At 37.0% G+C, this 21179-nt stretch overlaps 1 protein-coding gene across 1 annotated transcript in view; it reads right to left on the bottom strand.

Annotated features, from left to right (window-relative positions):
• Nucleotides 1-21179, bottom strand: part of TAFA2 (TAFA chemokine like family member 2) — a 428493-nt gene that overhangs the window by 28797 nt on the left and 378517 nt on the right. Inside the window, exons 3-4 of the mRNA XM_028533421.2 lie at nucleotides 14140-14292; nucleotides 12988-13112 (exon numbers count right to left, since the gene is read on the bottom strand). Coding sequence (XP_028389222.1) covers nucleotides 12988-13112; nucleotides 14140-14292 — 278 coding nt within the window. The remainder of the gene's footprint in view (nucleotides 1-12987; nucleotides 13113-14139; nucleotides 14293-21179) is intronic.

Genomic DNA, 21179 nt, shown 5'->3' with positions numbered 1-21179 from the left:
TCTTGTTACTATAGTAAAAAAAATTTAACTAGTTTTCTTCATAAATATCAAATTCAAGGTGTTATACCATATTTAAGCTTCCATTAAGTCAAATAACCTAGAGTCAGTGAATATTAATGTAAACACAAGACATGTTCTTCCCACAGTTCTCTGCCTCTCATCTAATGGCAACTTCTTCCTTCTCTTTGCTCAGGGCAAAAATTGAAGTTAGTCGTGATATGCTGCATACTACCTTTCTAACCCTAAACACAACACTTGCATTGTTCTCTCCAGCCACACTAGCATTGTTGCTCTCCCTTGAACATGATATTCCCAGGACATCTCCCATCTCAGGTACTTTTTACTTGTTCTTCCGATTAACTGTCCTCCAGATAACCCTGTGACTCATCCCCTCATCTCCCACAAGCCCTCAACCAAATATGCAAATTCCCTTCCTCGGCAATCTCCATTTTCCTTCCCTGCTTTACTTTTTCCCAGAGCACTTATCACTATTGGACTTGTAATTATTTTATTTTTTTTATTTTTTTTTAATTTCCCATTTTATTTATTTATTTAAGATTTTTATTTATTTATAGAGAGGGAAGGGAGGGAGATAGAAAGAGAGAGAAACATCAATGTGCAGTTGCTGGGGGTCATGGCCTGCAACCCATGCATGTACCCTGACTGAGAATCGAACCTGCAACACTTTGGTTCACAGCCCATGCTCAATCCACTGAGCTACACCAGCCGGGGACAATTATTTTATTTTTTGTCTCCCCTCATTTGGTAGGTAGAATTCTAAAGATACACCCCCAAGATTTCTGTCCCCTGTTCAAACAAACACTAAGCACTGCTGCAAAGGGACTTTGCCATGTAATTAAAGTTGTCAATATAGGATGATCGCCCTATTTTAAGGTCAGCTGATTATCCAGGTAGAACCAATGATGTCGCCTGAGCCGTTAAATGCCAAAGAGTAAAGCAGAGGAGAGATGGGAGAAATGGGGACGTCAGAGTCAAAGTGTGAGGAAGACTCAGTATGCCAGGGTGGTGGATTTGAAGAAGCAGCGGGCAATGTGATGAGGAAGGCAGGCTTTCTGAAGGAGGTGAGAGTCTCTCAGATGACAAAGCCTATGGGACTAGACACCTCATTCTTACATTCACAAGGAACCAAATTTGGCAATAGCCTGAGTGAACCTGGGAGCAGATTCACCCCCGGAGCTTCCAGAATGAAAAACAGCCCTGTTGCAGAAACACGAAACACACTCCTGGACTTTGGCCATGTGACATACAGAGCAGAGAAACAGCCGACTGTGCCTATACATCTGACCTGCAGATCAGATACAGTGTTAAGTCAGTACATTTGTGCTAAGTCACTAAAATTGCAGCAGCAGAAAGCTCATGCACCCTCTTAGAATACAGGCCTTATGAGGGCAGGAATTCTCATCTGTGTATTTTTCCATGCTGTGCTCCAGAACCTAGAATAGCACCTGACAATCATGAACACTCAAATACTTGTTAAATTAATGGATATATATAAGTACACACATTCTTTTCCACATAGTCTATATTTCAAAAGATCATATACAAATTTTCCCCCAAAACATTTAATTAAACTATTCAAAATTAAATGTAAAAGCTGAATTGATTTGAAAACGGTCTCTTCTGTAGTTTGTAAATCTGCAGGTGAATGGTGGCTGTTGCTTCCTTGGAGCCGACACAGGAAGCCATCAAATCCCACTTCCTAAAGTAGTGATTTTCAAATTGCATTTTATAACCTATTGGCAGGTCATAAAATCAGTTCATAGAGTTCAGATAGGAAGGAAGGAAATAGAACCCAAACACCAGAACTTTAATTTTAGTGTGGGGTGTGTGAGTGTCTGTGTGTTCATTGCAAGTATGCTGGATTACAATGGAAGATGCATTCTTACTTCTAATTTCGAAGTAATTTGAAAACCACAGCCCTAAGGTCATCATGCTCTTTGCTGTGGACCAGGGTGCCATTTAGGGCCTGACCTGAGGTGAGATGAAGATAAATGAATGGGGAATGTGTCTATTAAGAAAGGCTGGTCAAGAAAGAAGTACACTATCCTAAGTCTATGATTAAACTCACAGGGTAAGAGCGATATGCTTAAAGAATTCACACAAATTGTACCACATTAAGGTGAGGAAATGAACCTTTCTCACCTTTTATGTTCTTCCTTTGCCTTGAGCCTGAAATAGTAACCCTGGACATTGTCAACAGAGCACAGTCACTGATTCTCAGTGCACAATGTGGCAACATCTGGAAGGGGATGACCTAGGCTTTAATCGGCAAATCATCCTACAACAAAGATTTCTTTTCTCCCTTATAGGGAAAGGACTAAAAACCCAATGCTTATCTATCTACTGAGATTAGCCAGTTATTAGTGTCAAATAAATTTAGCTCTAAAGGAAGTTAGACATAGCCTTGGCACATGGAACCCAAAAATAAATGTTAGTTAGAAGAACATGAAATTGAATTTAGCTCAACATCCTCATTTTTATTTTTATTCTGTTTTGCAGATGAGGAAGCTTAACTAAAGGCTTATGCTATCCCCATTATTATAACAATGTCACTCTTATATTTACAAATGATTTCAGTCTCTATTATCGGTGGAGTGCATACAGATAAAGAAGAGAATAATGCAACTGTACACTTATCATTCTTCCACTCAAGGGCATAGGAGGGGTGGGGGATCATGCCATACATCTCTGTACTCTCATTAGTGCCAACTGTAGCTGGGAAATTACATAACACCTACAATGCACTTACAAGAGTGCACAGCACACTGTAAAAGCTATGTAAATACTCATATGTGTTTTTGTTGTTTTGATCTCAAGATGAGCCTTATTATAGTGTTTGTGCACAGGAAGTTATTAATATCTTATGATTTTAATTGCATTATAGAACAAAATAAAATCATTTGATGTTCTGAAAATCCATTTATATTCGAAGAGACATTTAAATACTACAGAATTCTTATCTGCTTAAGGCACTTTATATAAATGAGTAAAGATGAAAGAATTCCAATCAGTTAAAAATTACCTATAAAATTTCTTTTTAAGCATAGAAAAAGTAAATAGACATAAGATTCATGATTCATAAAATAATATTACTAATGACAATATAAAATCTTGTATGACGTGAAGTTCATTTTTTGTTAAGTAAGAATCAGACATAAAAACTGCCACGACCACTGGAGTCCAAGGTCCCCACTATGGCCAAGGGGCTGTAAATCCTGAAAGCAGAATGCAGCACCTTTAGGAGATGTTCCACAGAGAGAGCATATCAAACATTAAAAGAAATTAATCACAGTCTATTTCTCTGAGGATTCCAACACTGTTATCAAGGATTTGTTCCCTTCAAATCTTACAACTCTACAACACCTCTCCCCCTGTTACTTTAGTATTACATAATTAGCATGTAATTATGTGCTCTTTCAAACTGGAAAGGCTCTCCTTTCATTAATGACTCTTTGCAAAGTTCTTTATCATTTATCTTTAAAGTGAGTTTGAAATCAAAAGGCTTTTGTGACTTTTCCTTTCTTCCTTTTTAACTTAGGAGTTCTTAAAAATAGTGAAATAGATGGTTAAGAACGTCACAGATAGTCATCAGTTTACGCCTTCACAGTGAGAAACAGGGTTTGGGGGGAAGTGAGCATTCTCCTTTCTCTACAGATTAAATGATGGGGATTTTGAAGAGCGTGTTGCAAAATATTGATGTTCTTTGCCTTTTGTGGGAAATGGGTCAGAACAATTAGCTTCCTGGATCCAGTACAAAGACAGGAGGAGGATATAATCCACATTTATAGTGGAAAGCATACTGTGAGTTCCAAATTAGTCTTAAATGAGGAATTTGCCCAGCCCCCAACCTGCAGTCAGTTCTGGAAAGTACCACACATCTCCGCTGAAGCCAAGCAAACCTCATTGCTGGTTTTGGCTGATTGCTTTTCTCTAACATTAGGCTTACCGGAGCACTCCTGATTGGATATGGGCAATTATAAGGTAGGGTGTACTTTATTGCAGAGTTTGATCATTTGGGGGCCACTGTGCTTGCAGTGATAATCTCACAAAACCAACATATCATGCATAAGAAATGTAAATGCCTTTTGGCTGAGAAAAACTTTTTAGTTACTTTGTAACCTATTCCTGCTTAACTTCTAGACTATCTCATTTGTCACTGGGACCAGCCAGTAGGTGCCTCAGTGGCTGTTTGGCTCACCATAGCCATGGGGACCTTATTCAAATCTAGCAAGTGTAAAATAATATCAATGATTAAAATAATAATCAGGTATCTCCTCAGTAATATTTCTGCTATTTATATGCATGGCATAAACCACCTCTGTCCAATATTTCCACTCTGGGCAAAGTAATTGTATAAGAGCAACTTCAAGAATCGACATTTCTCATACTTTTTACACTATTTCCATAGAGATGGTAGAGCAATAATAACCTGATAACCTTGGACACTTCATTTATTTATTTAAATTAAAAAATTCAACTGTTTGACATACAATATTACATTAGTTTCAGGTTTACAGCATAATGATTAGACATTTATATAATTTATAAAGTGATCACCCTGATAAGTCTAGTACCATCTGACACCATATATAGTTATAATAATATTTCCTATAATTCCCTATATTTTTAAACTGGAAATTTGTACTTCTTTAATTTTTCACCTTCTTCACACATCCCTTCAATTTTCCTCCCACTGGTAACTATCAATTTGTTCTCTGTATCTGTGACTGTTTCTGATTTGTTGATTCCTTTATTTGGTTTTCTAGATTGCACATATAAGTAAAATCATATGGTGTGTGTCCTTTTCTTTTTTCACTTTTTTTTGTTGTTGTTGTTCAAGTACAGTTGTCTCAATTTTCCCTCCACCACTACCTGCCACCCCAGCCATCCCCACTTCCCACCCTTGATCCTATTCCCTTTGGTTTTGTCCATGTGTCTTTCGTACATGTTCCTGAGAACACTTCCCCCTTTTTTTCCCCATTACCCCCTCCTACCTCTCCTCTGGTTACTGTCAGTTTGTTCTTAATTTCAATATCTCTGGTTATATTTTGCTTGCTTGTTTGGGGTTGATTAGGGTCCACTTATAGGTGAGACCATATGGTATTTGTCTTTCACCACCTGGCTTATTTCACTTAGCATAATGTTCTTCAGTTCCATTCATGCTGTTGCAAAGGGTAGGAGGTCTTCCTCTCTTCCTTCCTTCCTTTTTCTTTTTCTTTCTTTCTTTCTTTCTTTCTTTCTTTCTTTTTCTTTCTCTTAACATAATACCCTCTTGGCTCACCATGTTGTCACAAATGGCAAGCTTTCATTTTTTGGGATGAGTAATATTTCATTTTATATATATATAACACTTCTTTATCCAGTCATCTATTGTTGGACACACCACTTAGGTTGCTTCCATATCTTGGCTACTATAAATTATGCTGCAATAAACACAGGGGTATATACATCTTTTTGAATTAGTGTTTTTAACTACTTCAGATAAATATCCAGGAATGGAATTGCTAGGTCATATGGTACCCCTACTTTTAATTTTTTGAGAAATTGTGAAACTGTTTCTATAGTGGCTACACTCAATTTACAATCCCACCAACAGCACACAAGGGTTTCCATGCTACATACTCTCATCAGTGTGTTTTGTTTGTTCATTTATTAATGGTACCCATTCTGATCAATGTGAGTGGTATTTTCTTGATTAAATTCATTTCTACATATTTTATTCTTATTGATGCAATTGTAAATGAGATTGTTTTCTTAATTTTTCTTTCTGCTAGTTTGTTATTGGTGTATAAAAATGCAACCAATTTCTGAATATTAATTTTGTATCCTCCTATTTGCTAAATTCATTTATTCAAATAGTTTCTTTGTTGGAATCTATCAGCTTCTCTTTAAATAGTGTTATGTCATCTGCAAATAATGAGTTTTACTTTTTCCTTTCCTGTTCAGACAACTTTTATTTTTTTATCCTGTCTGAATGTTTTTGGCTAGGACTTCAATACTATGTTGAATAAAAGTGGAATAAGTGGACATCCCTGTCCTGTTTCTGATCATAAAGAAAAAGCTTTCAGCTTCTCACCATTGACCATGACTTTCGCTGTGCATTTGTCATACATAAGCCCTGTTATGTAGAGGTATGTTCTTTCTACCCCCAATTTGCTGAGAGTTTATACCTTAAATGCATGTTGAATTTTGTCAAATGCTTTTTCTGCATCTACTAATATGATAACATGATTTTTACCCCTCATTTTGTTTATGTGGTTTTTCATGTTAATGGATTTAAACATATTGAACCAAATTTGCATCCCAGGAATAAATCCCACTTGATCATGGTGTATGATCTAATGTATTGCTGAATTCAGCTTGCTACTATTTTGTTGAGGATTTCTGCTTCTGAGTTCATCAGGGATAGTGACCTATAATTTTCTCATTTTTTGTAGTGTCTTTGTCTGGTATTGTTATCAGGGTAATACTGGCCTTATAAAATAAATTTGGCAGCCTTTCCTCCGCTGAAATTTTTGGAATAGAGAATATGTATTAATTCTTTCTTTGAATGTGTTAGAATTTGCCTGTAAAGCTATCCGGTCCAGAGCTTTTGTTTGGAGTTTTTTGATTACTGGTTAGATTTCATTATCAATTATCACTCTGTTCAGATTTTTTCTGTATTTTCTTGATCTATTCTTGGAATATTGTGTGTTTTTAGGAATTTATCAACTTTTCCAGGTGTCCAATTTGTTGGCATATAATTGTCCACAATATTTCCTTATAGTACTTTATATTTGTGTGGTGCTGTCACTTCTTTCATTTCCAATTTTATTTATTCAGCCCTCTCTTGGATTTTGTTGTTGTTTTTGATGAGCGTGGTTAAAGATTTATTTCTAGTTTATCTTTTCAAAGAATCATTTCTTGGTTTTATTGATCTTTTCTATCATTTTTTAGATCTATTTCATTTATTTATGCTCTGGTCCTCATTATTTCCTTGTTTATATCCAGTTTAGGCTTTGTCTGTTCTTCTTTTGGCTGTTCTTTTTCTAACTCCTTTAGGAGTTTGAGATTGTTTATCCGAGATTTTATTTCTTGAGGCAGGCCTGTGTTGGCATGAATGTCCTTCTTAGAACTGCTTTGTCTGTGTCCCATAGATTTGGGGTCACTATATTTTCATTTGCCTCAAGGTATCTTTTGATTTCTTCTTTGATCTTGCTGTTAATCAATTCATTGTTTAGTAGAATATTATTTGGCCTCCACATGTTTGAGTATTTTTTAGTTTTAGTCTTGTAATTGATTTTTGGTTTCACACCATTGTGACTGGGGAAGCTGTTTGACATGATTTCAACCTTCTTAATTTTATTGACACATTTTGTGGCCTAACATGTGGTCTATCCTGGAAAATGTTCCATGTGCACTTGAAAATAATGTATATTCAGCTGTTTTGGGGTGAAATGTCCTAAACATATCAATTAAGTATATCTGGTTTAATATGTCATTTAAGGCCGCAGTTTCCATGTTGATTTTCAGTCTGGATGATCTACCCATTGATGTCAATGTGGTGTCCAGGCAGCCTACTCTAACTGTATTACTATCAGTATTTGTCAATATTTGCTTTATATATTTAGGTTCTCCAACATTGGGTTTGTAGATGCTTATAAGAATTATATCCTTTTGTTGCATTAATCTTGATAGGAAATGATCTTTCTCTCTTCTTTTAGCCCTTGGTTTAAATTCTATTTTAAGTATTATTAAGTCAGCTTTTAAAAAATTTTTTATTTGTATGAAATGTCTTTTCCATCCCTTTACTTTCAGTCTGCATTTTTCAATCTGAAGTGGGTCTCTCATAGGCAGCATATGTACTAGTCTCGTTTTTTAAATTTATTTAGCTGCCCTATATCTTTTGAATAAAGCATTCAGTCCATTTACATTTAAAGGAATTATTGATAGGTATGTAGTTATTGCCATTTTATTATTTTCTGACTGTTTTTGTGGTTTTCTCTGTTTCTTATAATCTTGCTGTCTTATATGTTGATGACCTGCTATAGTATCACATTACTGTCATTTTTCTTTATTTCTTGTATATCTCTTGTACATTTTTGGTTTGTTGTTACCATGTGCTTCATATGTAAGTTGATGGTTACTTAAGTTTGAACACATTTTACAATCACTACAATTTTTACTCACCTACAATTTATGTTTTTAGCACTTTTTCCTTTTTATATGCATCTCTTAGTGCTGCATCTCTTACTGCTATAATTGCACATGCCTTTTAACATTTGTATGATCTTTTTGGTTGGTTGATCAACTGCTATTTCTAAGTGTCTACCTTTGTCAATGAGAACTTTTTTTATGTCCTATATTTTCTAATTCATATTTCTGATCTCTACTTAAAGAAGTCCTTATCATATTTTTGTAATGTGGGTTTATTGGTGATGCTGTCCTTTACCTTTTACTTCTGGAAAACTGTTTCTCCTTTGATTCTAAATGATAGCCTTGCTGGGTAAAGTAACTTTGGTTGTAGATCTTTTCTTTAATTACTTTAAATATTTCATGCAAATTCCTTCTGGCCTGTAATGTTGAAAAATTAGCTGACACCCTAATGCAAGCTCCCTTGTAAGTAACTAACTGCTTTTTCTTGCTACTTTTAAAGTTCTCTTTTTGTCTTTAACCTTTGGCATTTTCATTATAATATGTCTTGGTGTGGGCCTCTTTGGGTTCATCTTGCTTGGGACTCTGCATTTCCTGGGCTTATTTATCTATTTCCTTCACCAGGTTAGGAAACTTTCCTGTCATTGTTTTTTCAAATAGATTTTCAATTTTTCTCTTTCTCTCTCCTTCTGCTATCCCTGTGATATTGTTTCAGAGATCCCTTAAGATGTGCCCTTCCCTTTTTTTGCTGTTTTGATTGGGTATTTTGTGTTACCTTGTCACTGATTCAGTTCTATGCTCCATCTAATCTGCTGTTGATTCCCTCTAATGTATTCTTCATTTCTGACTGGTTCTTTTTATGGCTTCTATCTCTTTGTTGAGGTTCTTGCTGAGTCCATGTATTCTTCCCCTAAGTTCACTGAGCATCCTTATAACCAGTGTTTTGAACTCTGTGTCTAGGAGATGGCTTATCTCTATTTCATTTAGTTCTTTTTCTGGAGTTGTGTCTTTTTCTTTCATTTGGCACATGTTTCTTTGTCTCCTCATTTTGGCAGCCACTCTGTGTTTGTTTCTATGGATTAGGTAGAGGTTATATCTCTCAGCCATGACAGAGTCACCTGTGATGCCCAGTAGCATATTCTCCTATTCACCTGAGCCAAGTGCTCCAGGTACTCACTTGTGTGTGTCCTCTCTCATTGTAGTTTAGCCTTGATTGCTGTTGGCACTTCATGGGTGGGACTGATCTTCATGCTGATTGGTTGTATCAGCTAACAATTACAACTGTAGACAAGCTGTTGTTCAGGGGCTGATGCCTTGGACCAGGAGTTTGTCCTTTGGCTATGTTGTTGGTGGTGTTGTGATGTGGTCTGAAGCTGGTCATCTGATGTGTTGGTTTTACTACTTCTGAGGAAGGGGTCTGGTGCAGGCCAAGGTCAGCTGCCATTTGTGCCCAGCGTGGGTCTATCTGGTGGGAGCTACCAGTTGGTTGTTGCTTCTGGTAGGCTTGGGAGAGGTTGTGCTGTGAAACAAGGCTGGTTACAACTTGTGCCAAGCCTGGAATCCTTCAGTGGTCACCCTCGGGCCAGCCAATACTGGCCATAGCTTATGCCAGGCTTGGGGCCACCTGATGCAATTTGTCATGCAAGCTGAGACCAGTCATCATTTATGTTGTGCTTGGGGCCACTTAACAAGAAGTATAGGGCATGTTGAGGTTGGCTGCTGCTTATTTGGGTCTGTGGTCCTTTCAGAAAACTATGTAGCATGAGCCAAGGCAGGCTGCTCCTCTGGAAAAGCCACTGGAAGCAACTTGAACCAGGTGCATTAGTCGGGTGAGGTGGAGTCTCAGGGAGTGACCTAGGTGGGGTAAACAGTATTAGCCAGGTTATTGGAGAGCTCATATTTGGCACTTGCCAGCTATGTTGAGGGAGGGCTCAAAAAAGGAGCAATGGTGTCTTGTAGCACCTTAGTGCCTGGAGGGAGCTGCCCTTACTACCTCCCCTCCGGCTCCCACCCTCAAGTTAGTTCATTCAGGTCCTCTTCACATGTTGCTGGCACTTTTCAAGCTGCTGCCTCTGTGCTGGAGCCCATAGCCAGTGAGTGTGTGCACAAGCGAGATCACGTGGTAGCCCCTCAAGAGCAATGCTTGGGACTCCAGAAGCCCTCAGTCTCACTCAGATGTAGTCCCTGCTTATTTTCTCAGCCAAATGATATGGCATTTCCTCTTCCTGACTTTGATGCCCTAGCCTGGGGAGTCCAGCATGGGGCTAGGACCCTTTGCTCCTCATGGGGGATCTGTGCAGCTAAAATATACTTCCTGATTCTTAATTACCACACTGTGGGGTGGCACCTGCCCATTCCATGTCTCATTATGGCTTCTTCTTTAAATCCTTAGTTAAAAGACTTCTGTCCTCAATGAAGATTCTTCTGTAATTTAGCTGTAATTTTGATGTCATTGTGAGAAGAAGCAACCCACCATCTTGACTGAAAGTTCCTCACAACCTTGCTTCTTTATCACCTCAGTGGATTTATCTAGATTGTTTTGTGAGCTAGACTAACATGCAAAATTGCACATCTTTTTGCTCAGGCATATGGAATGCCATGATGTTCCTTTCATCAAAAATGTCTAAGAAGCCTCATTTTCATCAACATTTTTCTTGTTAAGTTAAAAAGAAAAAAGACAACAATTTACTTAGATTGTACCTAGGGAGATACTTCTTTCATGCCCTCTTGTCTTATATATGATTATTTTTCCTTTTTAAATGAGAATCATAGACTCAGAATTAGAAGAATGTTAAGAATAATTTAATCCAAACATCTACTGTTGTATAAATCCTCTCTACAATATCTTTAATGAGGTCCTCCATTAATAGCCATTCTCTAGGGCAAAATAGATTTAAAAAATAGTAAGTATAACCCAGCTTAAACAAACTAGAGGATCTAGATGTGGTCTTTGAGAACTCATGAGTTCTCAGTTCACCCATCTTGTTTTATTACATTATGAAGAACTTGTGACACAGAGACTTAAGTTTGGACCATTGAGAATATGGCCCAACTGGGAAGGAATCAAGACTTATAAAACAATTTACTATGAGAATTTAGATCACATTATCTTGACCTTTTTATTTCCATGGTCAAATATGTTAAAAGCTATTTTTAAAGGCCTACCTCATATGAAAAGAACTACAGGAAACTTGTATCACTATTATAAGAATAAGTTAATTTATCTAGTCTAAACTACAGGTTAAGAAATTAGGTCTAGAATGAGACTCTGTGGTTTGAATCCTGGCTTCTGATTAATTAGCTATATGACCATGGAAAGTCATTGAACACTTTGAAGTTTTGATTTATTCATTTGTAAACAGAAGATATTATCTTCTTCACTAGGTTCCTAAGAGAATTAAATGAGCTAATTCACATTAAGCACTTTGTTCAGTATATGGCATATGTTTTAAGTACCCAAAAATACTTTTTCATATCCACTGAAGTAATAAAAACAAAAATGTAGTTGTAAAGAACTGGCTGTTTTTTTTAATTGTTTTAGGATCTCAAAACTTCAATGACTTCCCATGAGTGCTATTTTGGACTAAGAATTCATAGTGTTATGAAAATATATTTTCATGCTGTAAATGACTTATAAGGAAACTGTATATAGCCAGATGTTTTTAATAAATCGATATGGATTATACTGTATGCTAACTAATGGAATGGTACCATCATTTCAATTAACTTATCATGTACTCTGTGGGTTTTTGGAATGGTGTGCCAGCATTTGGTCAACAAGTTAGAGTCACAAATAATTTGACACAATATAAAGTTATTTATGGAAAATTTGGTTACTTCTGTGTCTGAACATTCATTACTTGGTAAATTGAATTATATATCTGATGGGATTATAAAATGATCTTTTAAATATGTCCAGAGAAGATTTCTTAAAAACTGCCATTGCCAAACAATATCATAAATTAACCAGTACCTAGTTTTTATGTTACCTTTTTTCTTCTTTAATAAAACATCCCCTTATACCATTATTCTGTTCTAGTCCCCAATTATTCAATTCTAATCAATTGTCTTGCTTTTTGCTCTAAGAGAAAAGCAAACAAGACAGAACTTTCATAGATGAGGCTACACAGAAAAGCATTTAAATTCTACCAGTCCAGAATATGCATTGAGATAGTTAGGAAGTTAAAGAATAATGCTATTTTTCACTTGTCTTCCATTTCCCAGAAATCAGTCATGCAAGCTGAAACACATCGTCTAAAGAGTAATCTTTACATATTGACCCACAGAATATACCATGCTCATGTGAGCATTTAAGTTACTTATGGTAATATCAATTAAATGGGCCCATGTAGAGATTTATATTCTATTGGAAAACTACTTATTGATCAAGAAATCAGGAAGATCAAAATAACTTATAAAAATGAAGAATCTTAGTTGGCAAATTTTACTGAGTCATACGTATAATAAAATCATTTTACTTTGAGAATCTATTCAGATAACTATCCATGACAAGAATAAGGGATTGAGTCTCCTTCCCAGCATTTTTAATACGTAATCCTTGGGGGTTTCACACTACTGTCAGTCAATATCTCGTGAAGGAACAAACAGTGTTTGTTTATTAGACAGCATGACAGTTGATGGCAAGCTATAGATGTTATTCTGAATGAAGTAAAAATGTGCTATGAACAAATTGAGTAAGGGAGAAAATGAGAAAACATGTACCATGGAAAACGAATCTCTAATTCTACAACCACCACTTACAGGTGCCATCGCACATGCTCCATGCTTTGTTAATTCAGAGGCATTTTGCTCTCCAAAAGGCTGTCCACTTACCCTAGTTGTTTTGACTTTATTCCCAGAGGAACAGCTCCATCCTTTCCGATCTGGAAGAACTTTACATTCCTCCCCCTCAAGGCATGGCTGCATGTGGCACCACCATTTCTGTTCCACTATTGAAGCTACAGGAGATAGAAAAACTGATTCAGCGTTTTCCATTTGGGTTTGCTAATTCTCTGCACAATTAAAGAAAAACCAAGCCACAAATTTTTCCTACCAATGAGCAGAATGGTTTTTGAGGCCTGCTTCATTTTGTCCAAAGGGGCTAAATTTAGATTTTCTGAATATAAGTCATTGTAACTTTTAATTTTACTTCACTGTGGTAAGAATACTGTATATGATATCCACCATCTTCAGGTTTTAAATGCACAGTATAGTAAACTATAAGCACATTATTAAATGATTTTTAATGGGAATATATAGACTTCGTGAAAATTAACATATCTGAAAGAAATTATGAGTATGTATGCATGCACTGATTTATGTAAACATGTACGAAAATAAGCCCCTGAAGAATTTAGAGTAAATATTTTAGAATAAATGTTATATTTCCCACAGTAGGCTGAAAACCAGGAGGGCATTAGAGTTAATGCAATTTTTTTTTTACTGTGGGCAGTAACTATCATCACCAGAAATGTACCATGCTAATATGAGCACTTGAATTATTATTCATGGTAGAATCCATTAAATGGCCCATATAAAGACTTATATCCTATTGTAATTATAGGAATACTCAAGTAAAGAAATTAAGACAATATTGTGATGCATCTTTATAATAACCAGCATTTTACATAAATTCTATTTACAACTAAACATTCTCTCGTATGTATGTTTTTTTTTCATTCTTAAGAACCATCCATGGGTTTATAAATTCATACTATTTAATCATCTGTTTTCTTCCTTAGTGGACAAATCAATATTTCATGGTATCAAAGTAAGAAGCACAGAGACTTGTTGGAACCTCATTATAATGCCTTTTGTTACAAAACTGCATAAGATCTTAGACCTCCTTCCAAATACCCTCATATCAACCACATAACTTATAATGTGGTCCCTCAGATTTGGCCCCGGTCAACAGCATTATAGTGGGGTTCCCATCCTACGCAGTCCCCATCTATACTACCGCAATGAGCAATGTAAACGTCGCACCATCCACACAGGAAGGGGCAGCTCGCGTGGTGCCTGCCACCTGCCCAGGGAAGCAGGAGCACTTGACAGTTTGTGACCGTTCTTCTATCTTGTTCTTATTACAGCATCTGTGGAGAGCCACCACCTCGCAAGTGCCCGTTTTAACATGGTGAGCTGCACAAACGAAAACGAAAGATGAGACAACATTGAGAAAGCCTTGGATACTTCCTCCCTCTTTTTAATTAGAAGTACATTAAATATAGCTCTATAAGGGACCCACCATGCATGAAACTGGAAATACAATGATGCTGACTCCATAATGCAGATTTTATTTCTTTGCTAAATGTGGCAGGACCATTTCTGTCAGTAAATGCTTGGTGAAGCAGGAACAATTAGTGACTAGATTAAAATAAGCTGTTAGAAGAGTCTGAAATATAGAGGCAATATTTGGTGCCATCAAAAACCTATTGATTCACATGTGACTTCTTTTTACAGCTTTTTTGTTCAACATCTTAATCAAAGTAAGTTAAATCCCTGAGCAAGGTACACTACAGAGTGTTGATATAAAGGTTATGTCCTTCCGGGGGTGAGTGTAAGGTTAGGCAGAACATCAATTTTTAAGAAGTGATGATGAAGGGGAGAATCTCCAGCCTTAGTAATCATCTGCACAATTTCCCTGGAAATGAACTAATTGGTTGATTCTTTAAATTGCTATTATTTTCCCAAAAGTTCCATCCAGTTTCCAGACCCAAATATCATTCCTTCCAATTTTGTCTGAGGGGACAACTGCCACCAAATGGCACCAAGCACAGCCAGAACTTGGGTGGCTTAATGCCTAGCCTAGAGACCCAGTCTAAAAAGCTGTGAGTTTCCCTGTCTGTTTCATTCACCTTGCAGGAAGGCTATGAAGGTGAAATTTTGGGTGATCAAAATTTTTGGACCTGACTTATCACACAAGGAAAAGGTTCTAGTTTGCTGTCACCATTATTTTTTTCAGCATTTCTTCTTCAAAGTATTAACCCTACTGTGAAATGAAAAAGCAAAAGTTTCACCTGCTAAAAATAAAAATAGCTTTGAATCAAACATTTGTTGAAACACTATCCTTTCAGAAATTTTAAAACCATGATTGCTATAAAAAATAGAAATGTAAATAGAAAAAAGTAGATATCTAAAGTTTTTAATGCTATAAACATATTGAAACCCATTGTAAATGAAATAAACACATTATGCATTTCTATTATCTTCCCCCTGGGAGATGAGGACCCCTTTGTAATAATTCAGGTTAGCTAGCTTGTTCAGATTTTTCTTGGGAGAGAGAACATATCAAACATATTGTCCAATTCATACCTCCAAGTAAGTCCAAGAAACTCAGGTATGACTCAGTTTTGACAATGTAATACTCGAAAGAACTTTCAGGAAGCAAATACCATTTCCAAGGTCACAAAGATTTTTCTGCCATTGTATATACATGGGGATTTTTCTATGTTTGATTTATACACAAAGCTACGGTGACAAAAGCTAAAAACTTAAAAGCCACACTTCTGCTCCTATCCTCTCATGCTCTGGAAAATACTTTATCTAAGGATGGTTCCATTTATTTTAATTCATTGAATGTTTTGTGTTACACAGTTCATTACCCTGCTTTCTGTAGGGTACTTAGTCACATTTTAATTGGGTCAATACCACACATCAGGCATAATTCTGAGTCCTGGGACTGCATCAGTGAACAAGAAGAACATAAACCCTGTCCTCAAAGAGCTCACATTCCTCTGGAGAAAACAAATAATAAATACCTAAGTTAATGATTCCATAGGACCATATTAGGTTTTTAAGCACCTTAAAGGAAATACAGTATGTTCATTGAGAGTAATTATGCAAAGATAGAATGTGTATTTTAGCAAGAGTCCCAAGGAAGACCTCTCTAAAGAGGTATGTGAGTGATGACCTCAGTCATCAAGAGAAGGAAACTTCCATGATGAAACTCTAAGAAAGGAAGAGCATTCCAAAGTGAAGGAACAGTAATGACAAGGTACCGAAATGGGGAAAAGCATGGTATGTTCTCAGGACAGCAAGATGGCCAGTGTGTTTGTACAATTGAGAGGTTGAGGGAAACATGCCAGAAATGTAGGAAGATCATGTAGGGGCTAGTATGCCACCGTAAGTAGATGGGATTTATTCTCATCGCAAAGTCTTTGGATAGAAGATAGAAATGGTATAATCTCATCAGTGTTTCAGAAGTTTGCTGAGGCTGCTCTTTAGAGAAAGGACTGAAGAAAGCAAGAATGGAGGCAGGGAAACCAATTATAAAGAGATTGCTGGAGTCTAAGTGATAAAAGATGGAACTTGGACTATACTAACAGCAGCAGACTTGCAGAGAAGTAGCAGGCTAAGGGTATTTCAGTGCACAGTTGATTTGACTTGCTAAGGGATAGAATGTGAGCTGTGAAGGAAAAAGGAATTGAGGATTATTTCTAAATTTGCCCTGAGCAATTAGAGGTTGGTGGTGCAGGTAGATAAAGAAATCTTGGGGAAAGGGGAATTTGACAAAAGATAGGTTGGGCTAGGATATCTATAGTTCTCTTTTGTCTGTGTGAACTGTGAGATCCTTTTAAGATACTCACGCAGAGATATAAATCAGGCAACATCATTTATGAGACAGAGCTTCGGGAAGAAAAATAGGCTGCAGGTACACACCCAGGAGGTCTAAACCAACAGGTGATATTTCAGGCCATGGGCTAAACCAAATTACCTTGGAAAGGTTACCAACAAATAAAGAATGTCTGAAACCTAGATCCACAATGGTGCAAGTAGGAAAAAAAAAGATGGCAACACATGAGGTACGAGAAAAAGAACCCCGAATAAAGACATGGAAAAGCAAAGAATAAAATGTTTCAAGCAGGAGGGATTGATCAGCTATGTCAAAAGCTGCTGAAAGCTTCAATAAATAAAGAGAAATGATGTAGTGGTTAAGAACATAGACTCCATGACCAGGGCAGCTGGGTGACATTAGGCAAGTTACCCAGTATCTCTGAGGAGCAGTTTTTTACATCTAAAAGAGGGATAAAAACAGCACAATCTTCATAGGGCCCATTTGAGAAGTAAGTGCTTTATCATGTATAAAATATTTAGAACACTTACTGCTCCTTAGTAGGCACTCTGTTGGCTTTTACCATTGCTAGCATTTGAACTTAGCAAAAATCCTTTCAGTGGCCTGATTGAAAATAGTCATGATAGAAGTATGTTTAGTATAGAATGGGATGGAAAACTCTACAGACAATTACAAAAATTTCTGTCTGGAGTTTTTCTTTGAAGGAAGAAGGAAACAGATGACATAACAGCATGCTTAGTGCCGGACTGATCTGATAGAGAGAAATACTCAATATGGGAGAGGAAATGGATAACTAAAAAAAAATGTTTTTAAGAAGGAAAAAGGAATTGAGATTAGGGAACCAGAGGGATTGGTGCTAGGTTGATGTGGGGACACGCAAGCCATTTTACCCAGAGTCATGGGGGAAATACAGATACAGAGGCAGGTAGATCTGAGTGGATCAGTTTCTCTAAGAAATATGAGAGATGTGTGGGAACAGAAAAAACTATATGAAGTAAATATATCAGGAAAGGAAAAAGGAAATTTACCAAGGAGCAGTTGATCTGGCCCAGAGCGGCTGATGCAGAGAACATGGTGGAGTGGAAAACAGGGTGCAATTACAGAGCAGAATGGGGACAAACACCTCTGCAATGATACATTATTTGGGATGCTTAGATTTTTTTATAGTGATTTAGGGAAACAGAGATGTTAATCATGAGGAGATTAATCCTGCAAGTCTTTGAATGGAAGCCAGGTTAGAAATGAGACATTATTTGGGCTCCTTCAGGTAGTGAAGCTGTCAGGCAGAGCACTGAGCTGAGACAGCTTCAGAGAGTGTCTGATGGGGATAGGGCTCTGCCGTCTTCCACAGCGCTGTGGCAGCCAGGAGCACACAGTGCAAAAGGCATCATTTCAGCACCAAGGTCATTTTACCAACTTTGTTATAAGAAAGATCTTATCAAACATTGGAAAAGAATCACAGTTAAAACATTTTATCTGATTTTTTTTGTCCCAATGTCAACATCAAAATTTGACAAGAAAAAAAAAATAAGAGGATAAAGTCATTGTAGTAGTCACTAGTGCTGTTCACCAAATATTTATGGGTCTCTCCTTTCTGGCTACATGGTAGTACTGTATTTATCCACCTCATTAAGTTTAGATTGCCCTGATGTGACTTGCTTAGGCCAATGAAATGAAAGCTAAGTAATACAAATCGCTCATGAGAAGCAGCAAAAGATATCAGTCTATGTGCACAATTAATCTATGACCAAGGAAGCAAGACTATACAATGGGGTGAATACAGTCTCTTCAATAAATGGTGTTAGGGAAATTGGATAAGCAAAAAATGAAACCACACCATTTTCTTACATCATATACAAAAATACACGTAAAATGGATTAAAAACTTAAGTGTAAGACCTTAAACCAAGGTGTCAAACTCATTTTCACCGGGGGCCACATCAGCCTCACAGTTGCCTTCAAAGGGCCAACTGTAATTTTAGAACTGTATAAATGTAACTGCTCCTTAACTAGGGGCAAGGAGCTCGGTGCTGCTGCCGGGTACAAGCAAGGTGGAGGGCCGGATTCTGCCCGCAGGCCTTGTGTTTGACACCTGTGCCTTAATCCATAAACTCCTAGAAGAAAATGAAGGCAGTAAATTCGTTGACATAACTTTTAGAACTGTTTGTTTAAAAAATCTCTCTCTCACATAAGGGAAAAAAGAAAAATAACTGGGACTATATCAAACTGAAAAGCATTCACACAGTGAAGGAAATCATCAACAAAAGGAAAAGACAACCCACTGAATGGGAGAACATATTCACCAATGATATATCCGGTAAGAGTTAATATTTTGGATACATAAAAAACTCATACAACTTAACACCAAAAAAAAACCCCACAATCTGAATAAAAAAGCAGAGGATCTGAATAGACATTTCTCCCAAGAAGACATACAGATGACCAATAGACATGAAAATATGTTCAACATCACTAATCATCAGAGAAATGCAAATCAAAACCACAATGACATTTCGCCTCCCACTTGTAAGATGGCTGCCATCCATAAATCAACAAATGAGTGTTGTCAAGGATGTGAGGAAAAGGGGACCCTCACACACTGTTTATGGGATTGTAAATCAGTACAGCCACTGTGGAATTGTGTGTAGTTTCCTCAAAAAAATCAAAAATAAATATAGAACTGCCTTGACCTAGCTATCCCACTTCTGGGTATTTATCCAAAGTGCTAATTTGAAAAGATATACACACTCCTATGCTTATTGCAGCATTATTTACATTAGCCAAGATATGGAAGCAACCTAAGTGTCCATCTTAGGAAGGTAGGGCCCATATATACAGTGGAATATGACTCAGTTATGAAAAGAATGAAGTCTTACCTTTTGCAAGAACATGGATAGACCTAGAGGTTACTGTGCTAAGTGAAATAAGTCAGAAAAAAATACCATGCAATCTAATTTATGAGTGGAATCTAAAAAAATAAAAAGTAAGCAAACAAAATAGAAACAAACTCATAGCTACAGAGAACAAGTTGGTAGTTGCCAGATGGGATGGGTGTTAGGAGTGCTGGGTGAAAAAGGTGAAGGGATTAAGAAGTACAAACTGGTAGATACACAGTAGTAACAGGGATGTAAAGTACACCATGAGAACAGAGCCAACAATCCCGTAATGACTGTGTATGGTGTCAGGTGGGTCCTAGACTTATTGGGGGATCACTTCATGAGGTATATAAATGTCTAATCACTAGGTTGCACCCCTGCAACTAATATAATATTGTATGTCAACTGTAACTAAAAATAAAGTAAAAATAAAAAAGAGGTACTGTGTAATTCACCACAGATCTCCCTACCAGTCAGAGCAACTGATTATGTCTTGATAATGGAGATTATATGGAGGTGAGTCCCCAAGTGAAGAGACATGGAACAGTGTCCCCACCAAGCACTAGGGCCCTATGCATGAGAAATAAACCTTCTGTTGTTACAGGCCTCTAAAATTTGGAGGTTGTTTGTTACTGCCCCAAAACTTAGCCTACCTTGGCTATGAAGTGGGACTTTCTACTGCTTCCTGAATGGTTCAGTATATTTCCCAAATACATTAGTTGGAGGATAATTCAGTTAAGTATGATCTCTCAAAACCCGGATTGCTCAATCTTATGTGAAGTCAATGAGGAATAAATGTGAAAAAGAGTTGATTAATTATATAATTCAAAGGATTATAATGAAGTATTCCACAATTGGATAACTGCATTGGTTAAGTTTGGTATGTCAGAGCTCTGGTGAAGAAAGTGTGTTTCCATCTTCTTGGAAGAGAAAGGAAGTGAAATGATGCCCACATGGAATAATGAAGAGAAGGACAGGTAGGAGTACGCTGGGAAGACAGGGAGGCAAGGCCCCCTCCAGAGAACTGGGTAGTAAATATTATGAGATCAATTACAAAGGTGACCAGGAAGAGCAGGTGTGACAGACACAAGGCTTTTTTCTGCCTGAAACTTTGTCACCATTGCTTATAATTAAAATACTCAGACACAGGTATTGTTTTCTAATAAATGGGATTTTGTGAAAAATATCCCTCAGCCTTTGTTGTTCTTATTAAAACTGAGCTGTAAAGCTTATCAAGAGGGATAATAAACCTTTTAAAAACAGAATAGATGATAGATAGATGGATGGATGATCTTGATGGAGTTAGAAGGCGCAGATAGGGAGAATATTGACTGTTCCAGTATTCATATCTGCTGGTAGATAGGCCAAGGGGAGTGAGATACCCAAAAGAGGAAAAGAGATCTTCTAGCAGAATTAGTTCACCTAAGCATAGCATGTGTAGACATATGACAGTTTTCTCATTTGTCTGGTGTGCTTCTTACGATAACCAAATTCTTGTAGACAAAGACTAGCTTTTTTCCTGTAAACTGCTCAGTCTGTGGTATGTGTTTAATAGATGGTAAACAATTTTAAGAAGGC

Source organism: Phyllostomus discolor, chromosome 2 (assembly GCF_004126475.2).
Source record: "Phyllostomus discolor isolate MPI-MPIP mPhyDis1 chromosome 2, mPhyDis1.pri.v3, whole genome shotgun sequence".
Lineage (NCBI taxonomy): Eukaryota > Metazoa > Chordata > Mammalia > Chiroptera > Phyllostomidae > Phyllostomus > Phyllostomus discolor.
Note: the sequence above shows the minus strand (reverse complement) of the source record. Positions and strands in the feature narration are given on the sequence as shown.